Consider the following 10026-nt stretch of genomic DNA (forward strand, 5'->3'; position numbering starts at 1 on the left):
TAGAACCTCTCAAAGCTGCCATACCTAAGCATTGCCACAATACACTTATTATTAATATGTCTACTTATGTGAAACATATTCTGTTCATACCTGAGATACTTTTTCTAGATATTTCTCCTTCTTTGCCTTCTCCTAAACTGGTAAAAACATAAGCTGAAATCACTATGCATAGACTGCTGGTTAAAGATAATATACACTGTCACATAAAGCCAAATTCCTATAACTAAATATTTAATATTATGGAGAATCAAAGACTGCAATGAAATTGGTTTACAAACAGGTGACAGTAGGTCCCGGTCCACATGTGCATATTTATCCTTTGATGACTGCAGCATCTAGTGTGAACACAGATGTCACACCACAAATAAAATGGTTGAATGTTCTGAAACAAATCCAACATATCAGTTCAGCTGCCAAGTGATCAAACTGTGTTCACTCAGTTAACAAGTGATGTAGTTGTTCACATGAACTAGCCCTAGATTTTATACTCAAGGTGTGAAAGCACATAATTAACTCCAAAGGTTTGGATACTTCTTAATAAGATTTGATGAATGCAGTTGTTGTATAATGACTGTAATGTTTTAATTTAGCATGTTCTAAAGCTTCCCAATCATCTCAAACTCCTGAACTGTCTCAGACTTTCATTGGGAAAATACAGCTGATGAGTTTTGATCATATTATGGGTCTAACCCCATATGTGGGGTTAGAAATGGATTTCCCCATCCACAAGAGTGGTGAGTGATAAAACCTGGGTATCGTCCTCCCTTAGTAGTGTGTGTCATCTAAGAACTAGGCATACATTATACTTCCAACAAGGCAAATAAATGCATAATACTGTTTTGATCTCAAATCTACTTATTTAACAACTATGAAATAGTTTTTCTCGTCAAAGAGAGTAAGCAAACATTCACTCTGATTCTTTCTTTCCTGGGGGACTCTGACAAATATTTCTTTTGACCAAAAGAAGTCTAGTTTTTATGGGGAAAAGTGGTGTGCTTGTTGTATGTGTGGCATAGGTATTTTCAAATACCAAAAACTATAAGCTTCTGTTAAAGATAAAATAATATGAGTGGAAGAATGTTCTTCCAACCCCCTCTTCATAAAAGCACATAACAATTAATAGCAGGCATCATATTTAAAACCTCAGACCCCAGATCTGAAAGGGATAGCTCACCTGTGTATTGGCCGAATCTCTGTTACTGCTATTAATATCTTCAGCAATGAGGAAGGGATCCTTTATTTCAGATGTATCTTTATTGCTCAGAGTATTGGAATAATTTGCCTTAGAAATATTAAACTGACTTTTCCTAGAGTCTGTGGTGAGAGAAACCTCCTGGCAGTAGGAGTGCAGAAATGCTCGGACTCCATCGATCCCCACAAACTGTGAGACGGGAGCCCCACTAAAATTCACACTCCCCGACTCAAACAGTTGAGAATTTCTCCACCTATGCAACCTGACAGCCAGTAACACAAGGAGGAAAGTGAAGAACAAGCAGGAGACAAAAGCCACTGCAAGGACCAGGTAGAAGGTGAGATCTGACGGTGGCTCTACCGGAGCTGAGATGCTGCTAAGGTCTGAAAGGATTGCAGGGATGGTGTCAGCCAGCACCACAGTCAGAGTGGCTGAAGCAGAGAGAGGTGGCTGCCCATTGTCCTTGACTAAAACCACCACGCTTTGCTTGAGGGCATCTTTCTCCAGAAAGAAGCGGGCCGTCCTGATCTCTCCCGTGTGGAGCCCCAGAGTGAAGAGCCCTGGCTCGGTGGCCTTGATCAGCTGGTAGGAGAGCCAGGCATTCTGGCCAGAGTCCGCATCCACGGCCACCACCTTAGTGACCAGGTAGCCTGGCTCAGAGGAGCGAGGGGCCAGCTCTATCCCCGTGGAGCCATCAGTGGGAGGCGAGGGGTACAGGATTTGGGGAGCATTGTCATTCTGGTCCAGGATGAAGAGAGTCACTGAGACGTTAGAGCTGAGTGGTGGAGAGCCTCCGTCCTGGGCCTTGACCAGGAACTTAATCTCCCTTATCTCCTCATAATCAAAAGAGATCAGGCCATAGACAATCCCAGTCTCAGAGTTAATGGAGAGGAAGGAAGATACTGGGGAGTCACCGATGTTGTGCTCAATGATGGAATAAGTGACTCTGGAGTTCTCTCCACAGTCTGGATCATCAGCCTTCAGGGAAAATATGGAGGCCCCTCTTGGGTTGTTCTCCATTAAATACGAAGTATAAACGGATTGCAGGAAGTGTGGAGGGTTGTCGTTTGTGTCTAAAATCTCAAGTGGAATAACAATCGATGTGGAAAGTGGAGGGGTCCCGTGATCCGTGACTGTGACAGTGATGTTGTAGGCAGCCACCTGCTCTCTGTCCAGGGCTCTTGTTGTCACCAAACTGTAGTAGTTGCCATAGGCTTTTGTCAATAGAAATGGGAGGTTGCTGGAGATAGAGCACGTGGCTTCTGCATTCTCTGCCGAATCCTCATCTTGCACATTCAGAAGGGCTATTGCAGTCGCTGGTGGGGAGTTCTCAGGGATGGAGCTGATAAGTGAAGTTATTTCCAGTGTCGGTGCATTGTCATTTACATCAGTAACAAATACTATGACAGTTGATCTGTCCAATAGACCTCCACCATCATGGACCTGGACCTCAATTTCATGAAGTGTAGACTCCTCATAGTCTAAGCCTGTTGCAAGTGTAATTTCCCCAGTATGTGAATTCAAATGGAATATTTGTGAAGCCCTTTCTGTGATCTTTCTGAATGAATATTTCAGTTCCTTGTTGATACCTTCATCCAGGTCAATGGCTTTTAATATAACCACTGTGGTACTAACAGGAGTATCTTCCCTAACGCTTACTTCATAGCTATGGTGGCTAAAAACTGGTGCATTGTCATTAGCATCTAAAACTGTCACTTGTATCTGTACAGTTCCTGTCCTGACTGGATCTCCCCCATCATATGCTGTGAGGACCAGATTATGAATAGCTTCCTCTTCACGGTCCAAAGGCCTTTCCAGTACCAATTCAGTGTATTGTCTACCGTCAACTGTCTCTTGCACATTTAGGGAGAAATGGCTACTGTTGCTGAGTTTGTATCCCTGAAGGGTATTGGTGCCCAAATCTAGATCCTGAGCTTCATCGAGGGGAAAGTGAGATCCAGGTGCTGTGGTCTCACTCATTCTGAGCTCCAGTTTCTCTGAATGGAAGGTGGGAGCGTTGTCATTAATATCTGTGATTTCCACTTCAGCACCATATACTTTCATTGAATCCCCCACTATGGTATCAAAATTCAAGACACACTTTTCCACTTGTCCACAGAGCACCTCTCTGTCTATTCTCTCTGTGACGTACAAATGACCACTCTTATAATTCAAAGCAAAATACTGTGTCCTACCTCGAGAAACAATGCGGACTCCACGGCGTGAGAGCTCTTTTAATTCCAGCTTCAGGTCTTTGGCGATGGGCCCCACGAAAGAACCTTTTTCTGCTTCTTCAGGGATGGAATAATGAATCTGCCCTGTAACAGCTTGCCAAACATGAACCAGAATGAAACAAAAGACAGCTCTCCTTCTGCAATCCTGGGAAAAGGTTTCCATTGCCAGTTGTACTTCTGTGCCAAGGTGAAGATCCCACTTCTTTGATAGAGTGGCTATATTTTAGATTTGTCTGTATGTGACTGAAATTCTTAATATATACACACATACAACACAGATATCTCTATTGCCTGTATTTAAAATACAGATTTGATTTAATATAAGATCCTCCAGTTGTTCAGATTCCGTACGTGTGATCTCTCTTTCTGCATTTTCTGCAATGAAGCGGTTGGATGGGAAAGTTGAATCTCTTACTAAATTGTTCAGCCTTGGTTGGTAAACAGCGACACCCAGAGTCCTAAAACAATAACTTCATCTTCTTGGTGCTTTCTGAAATGCCATTTTCCTTAGTATGGTATATTTCTCATCCTGATACATCAGCTGCAAGTACAGTAGATGACAGGGGAAAAAACTCCCACTCCATCTGTGTGACATTTTGTAGCAATCCAGGTTCATGATTGAATCACATTTCTGATCATGGAAACTGATTGTTCTCTGCTTATAATCATTATACTGCTATTGTAGGCTGTTACTCTCCACACAGTCTCTTGGAAGTTGGTAGACACTGTGACGATCTTGTCTGAAATATCATGAAATATATTCCCCTGATATTTTCTGGTACTTTAATAAGCATTTTTTTCTGTTCAGATTTTAAATAATGTGGAATCCAGCTAGAAATTCACATGTATATATGCATGCACGCATGTGATCATAAATCTTTTCTGTGCTATCTAGAATTTAAACCAACTCTCTTATAAAAATAGATAACTCTTAAATTATGGGAATAAAATAACGATAAAATATGTTTCCAAAATATTTATTTTTAAAATGTTTATCCTACCTATGCCCCCAAATTTGCTCAGAGCAACTTTATCTCAAGAAATATAAGGATAAGGTAACAGGAAGGGTTGTGCCCATAACATACACATTCATATGCACATTTACTCAAGGCCGAATACATGGTACATTAAAATATCTTGTGTAGACCCTGTGACTTAGATCAGTGCCGTGATGCAGGGGGTACCTAATCAGGCTCTCATTTCCCCCCAACATGTTGCTTTGGGTGATCTGCACAGAGTTCTGGCACAGAAAAAAACCTTAGACCCGCCCATTCTCATGCTGTGGCCCTGATCAAAATTAGAAAATCTTCACAACTGCTTCTACAAAGAAGAAAATTATATTAGGATCGCCAAATGCAGAGCTCCTATGTAACAACTAGTTTATCTCTCAGAAGATCCATTGCGTTCAAGCATAGGAGTGTGTGTATGTGTAGAAACAGAGAATCCTGAATCCTAAGAATTGCTAAAACCTATTTTAAAGAAGAGTGTTTTTCTGATTGAAATGTTTACATGCAGTCTCAAACAGGGCAGAGCACTACAAATAAATACAAAAAAGGATTTTAAAGGACTCCTAAGATTTTTTTTGTATTATAGTTATATTTTGCCTTTCCTCCAATGAGCTTACATGGCCCCCACCCCTCTTTTATCTTCACAATACAAATGATGTTGGTTAGGTTGATAGGTTAGTGACAGGCTCAAGTTCACCCAGTGCGCTTCATGGCTGAGTGAGGATTTTAACCTGTCTCTCCCCAATCCTTTCATCTCCAAACTTTTAGAATTTTGTTGGAGGGATTCAAGCACACAATTAAACTCGACTGAAGTGCTCTGCTGCCATTGCACAACAAATCTGTTTGTAAAAAAATGGGACTTTTTATGGTTAGGCAAGTGCTAGGGAAATGCACTGGAAAGAGTGAGGTGAATGAATGATTCATGGGAAGATGTATAAATGCTGCAGAAACAAATCAGGATCCATGCTCATTGTCACAGAACCTCCCTGCAAACAAATCATAACAAGCGTGCAAGAAATATATAGTCTAACCTCCCCAGTAAGCTTTGTGCAAGCAAATCAGGATGACTTCTCAATAAACAGGTTGTCTCAAGGGGCCCCTAGTCCAACAGTCAAACAGCTACACCACAAGAACTTTCTTTCTATAAGCACTACATTTCTAGAAGATTCATCCGACACCAAGCATGTCTGTAGGAATGTGATTCTGCCAAGTGTTTGGGGGGGGGGGACATTTTATCTTATACTGTGTTGTGATGCTAAGCATGACATGAAATATCCGATTCTGATTTTGTCACCTAAAACTGCATCAACTGTTCTCAAATTCTCTGCTTCTCTGAAATCTTTATCATCTCTTTCTTTCTAAACTGGTTTGAAAACTGATTCTTTTTTCCTTTAAAAAAAAATCATAAAAGTGTAGAATTATAGCAAATGATTCGAAATGAGTGACCAAACTAATTCAAAAATATGGAGAAAATTACCACCACCCTATCTCTGAAATAAGTTAAGAAAAAAGTTTTGCAGAATGTTTGGAATATGCATCCGCCTTCATCCAGCAACAAGGTATCCACACACAGATAACTGGATCTGAACCTGAATGCCCATCCTAGCTTGTCAGGGCTAAGTTAGTATTTGCCTCTTTCCTCACCTGATCATTTTGTTTGGGTAGGGAGTTATTTGGTTAATGTGTGGAATCTTCAAATATTAAGATTCCTCTATCCAAAATCTTAAACGGCACAGCCCAACATCACAGAAGGGTGCTGATTGTTTCAATTCTAAGTTGAGGATTGGGAATTTGGGCAGGTAGTGACAAGCTATTAGAACAAATGAAAACTGAAGACATTGCTAATTATCTATTAGGTGTATAAATAATTCCTCTAGTATTCACTGCAATTAAAGGTGAAAGAATATTGCCGTATCAAATGGCAGACATTGTAAAGCACCCCAATTTTCATTGCACACAGGGGTGCTATGAAATGATATCATAAGATGTGAACTAAGTGGGTGGGATCCAAAATTATTTATCACTTCCTCTTCCTTCCTCCTTCTCCACTCCCATCGCTTCCAGACTGTGACATATATGCACATTTATCCGCCTTATTAAGTATCCATATAGATGGCAATATGTACATCTGTAAATAAGTAACTACAGAACACGTCTATAACGACAGTAGGATTAGTCAGAATTAATATAGAAAAAATGATTGCTTCATTAAAGCTGAAGCAACTAGAAAAACAAGGACTATTTAGCATCTGTTATAAAAGAAATTATATTTCTTTTCCTCAGACTGTACATCATTATGAATCTATTGGAAGATACATCCACTATCTACAAGATAGTTCTTCATATATAGACACAGTTTAAAAGTAGTGCAGGAGATAATGTGAATAATATCTAGAATGAAAACTCACCATGTTTGTATTATCCATCTCAGAATTAAAATGGTTTTCTCTGCTGCCTGTAAAAGGTGGGGCAGTTTTGTCATCACAGATAGCATTGTCTGCAATCTGAACGTTAGGTGTCAGGAATGCAAACTCATTTTTCCTGGTCTCTGAGGACAGACAGAGCTGGTAGGTGTAGGGCAAAGTCCCTTCTTCAAAATTCGGTGGGAATACGGTACCAGCCTTTGAAAAAGGAGTAGGACCAAAGCACTGAAGGAACTGAGGACTGCTTGATGTGCGAAGCTTCGTAACAACTGCTAGAATCACCGTAAGGAGAAATAAGAATGAAATCACAGCTAAAGTCAATACTAAATAAAACTGTAGGTCAGATTGATTATGTGAATCAATACTTTCACTGCTCACTTCTGGGAGCGCTTCTTGGAAGTTCTCAGCAAACACCAGGTTGAGACTCACGGTAGCGGACAGTGGTGGCTGCCCATTATCCTTGACTAAGATGATGAGCTTCTGCTTCACAGCATCTCTTTCCAGAAAAGCCCGTGAGGTCCTGATCTCCCCAGTATGGGAACCAATTGAGAACAGCCCAGGTTCTGTTGCCTGGAGCAGATAGTAGGAGAGCCAAGCGTTGTGTCCAGAGTCAGCATCCACAGCCACCACCTTGGTCACCAGATAATCTTCTTCTGCTGAGCGAGGCACCATCTCAAACAAGGATGAACCCTTGACTTCCTGTGAAGGGTAGAGGATTTGAGGATTGTTATCATTCTGATCCACAATGAACACTTTCACTGTGGTGTTTCTGCTGAGTGGTGGGGAGCCACCATCTTGTGCTTTCACTTGGAACTGAAACTCCCTGATTTGTTCATAGTCAAAGGAGCGTTGGGCATAGATCACGCCATTTTCTGAGTTAATGGAGATATAAGAGGACAGAGGCAGGTTCTCCATATTACTATTGAGCAGAGAATAAGTGATTTGCGAGTTGTACTCTAGATCTGCATCTGTAGCCTTTACACGGAAAATGGAAGTTCCAGCTGGATTGTTCTCTGACAAATAGGTGACATAGGAAGATTTTTCAAAAGCTGGGGGGTTATCATTGATATCTGAAATCTGCAGGGAGATGGTTCTGTGGGTGGAAAGAGGTGGTGCACCTTTGTCTGTGGCTATAATTGTGATATTGTATTCTGGAGTGCTTTCTCTGTCCAAGGGGGCATCTGTAACCAACTTATAGAAGTTATTGGATGTAGCAATTATTCTAAATTGCCAATGACTTTGTAAATGACAAGTAATGTTCCCATTGTCTCCAGAATCTTTATCGTTTACATTGATAAGGGCTACCAGGGTTCCTATCGCAGAATCTTCAGGAATTGGGCTGGATAAGGAAGCCAGGATCACTTCTGGGGCATTGTCATTCTCATCTAATAGCTTTATTTCAACACTGCAATGAGTCACTAATCCACCTCCGTCTCTTGCTTCTACTGTCATTGCATATTTCTCTGCTTCTTCGTAGTCCAACAACTCCTTAACTGTAATTGTCCCATTCTGGGGATTTAGGAAGAATTTTTTGTGAGTATTTTCAGGGATGTTGCTAAAACTATACGTGATATGACCATTTGAGCCTTCATCTCTATCTGTGGCTTTCACTTGTATTACTGAAGATCCTTTTGGGGTATTCTCTTTAAGACAGACCTTGTACACTTCTTGTGTGAAGATTGGTGAATTATCATTTACATCAATGACATTGATCCATATTTTGGCTGTACCAGTTTTGGCAGGCTTACCTCCATCCAGAGCCATAAGAATTAAATGGAAACTGCTTTCACTTTCTCGATCCAACTGTTTATTCAGTACTAATTCTGCATATTTCTTCCCATCTTCTCTCTCTCTAGCTTCAACTATGAAATACTGATTGGGCATAAGGTGGTATTTCTGGAGAGAATTTATTCCAACATCTGGATCTTCAGCAAACCCAAGCACAAATCGGGCTCCTGGCAAAGTGAGTTCACTTGTCTCTAGTTTGATATTCTCATTCACAAAATGTGGTGCATTATCATTGATATCCTGGATCTGTACAGTAACATGAAAAATATTCATAGGATTTTCAACCATCACTTCAAAACTAATGAGGCAATATGCATTGCTCCCACATATTCCTTCTCTGTCTATCCTGTCATTTACATATAGATTCCCATTTTCTGCACTGAGAGAGAAATATTGCTTTTTACCTAGGGAAAGGATATGCAGATTGCGATTTGCTATTTCTCCAGCATTCAGCTCCAAATCTTTGGCAAGATTTCCTACAATGGAGCCTTTTTCCATTTCCTCAGCGATAGAATACTGAACGTGCTCTGAGGCAGTCTGGCACAACAAGGACAATAACAAGAGGAGTGGTACTTGCCTTTTTACCGACCCATTTTTCTCTTTGTCCCTGTTGTCCATCTGATTTGGTGAGACAATTGCTTTATTATTTTCTTGCATATTTTCATCAGATGGAGATTCTCAAGTTCCCATCAGGTCCCACAAATCCACAATAAGGAAGTATAAAAGCAGTCACTGTCTCTTTCTATATGTTGCAGTGGGTTTTATTTCCTCAGCAAAAGTGTTTTAATGCTCCTGTGTTCTACTATCTTCCAGTTCTGCAGTCTGTGGCTGAACAATGGCACTGCAGGAAGCATCGCTTAGCAGATCCCATGCAGCACCATGAGAACTACATTAGCCAACAGCGACACTCTGAGTCTGAGATGGAGAACTTCATGTGCTGCTTCCCCCCCCCCTTCCTCTAGTGCTTAGATGTAGAATAAAAGAGCAATCTATTTTCAAATGCAGTATGAGAAGGTTTTCTTGCTTTGTAACTACTTTTTGGTGTTTTGCATTTACAGGAGCAGGGAATGGAAATACATTTCAAGTGCTTTAGAGATGCAACAACCTCCCCATCCCTCAAATTTTCCATCTTCCCTCTGTACTTCCACAGATAACTGATGGAAGAGATTGTTAGCACTCAACAACATTTTGTAGCCAATTAATGCAACTTCTATGCCCAGCCCTCCTCTGTAAAACAATACATTTAATAAAATTCAGCAATATCACTATTTTTAATGAAAATGTGAGCAACTAACAGAGCAATCCTATTGAGGTTGGACAGGCAGCATGGATGGCAGAGATAATTGTAGCAGAGGAACCAAGTGATGAATAGGGCACATGAT

The 10026-nt window shown here is 40.7% G+C and overlaps 1 protein-coding gene across 1 annotated transcript; it reads right to left on the reverse strand.

The window, feature by feature from the left end:
- Positions 1 to 1135: 1135 nt before the first annotated feature.
- LOC310682077 (protocadherin gamma-A4-like) lies at positions 1136 to 3589 on the reverse strand (the record flags this gene model as incomplete). Its single annotated transcript, XM_083450319.1, has 1 exon — positions 1136 to 3589. The coding sequence occupies one exon, from the start codon at positions 3587 to 3589 to the stop codon at positions 1136 to 1138; it is 2454 nt and encodes an 817-aa protein (XP_083306445.1).
- Between the last annotated feature and the right edge of the window lie 6437 nt (positions 3590 to 10026).

This window comes from Podarcis tiliguerta, assembly GCF_965153285.1.
Source record: "Podarcis tiliguerta genome assembly, chromosome: 7".
NCBI classification, from domain to species: domain Eukaryota; kingdom Metazoa; phylum Chordata; class Lepidosauria; order Squamata; family Lacertidae; genus Podarcis; species Podarcis tiliguerta.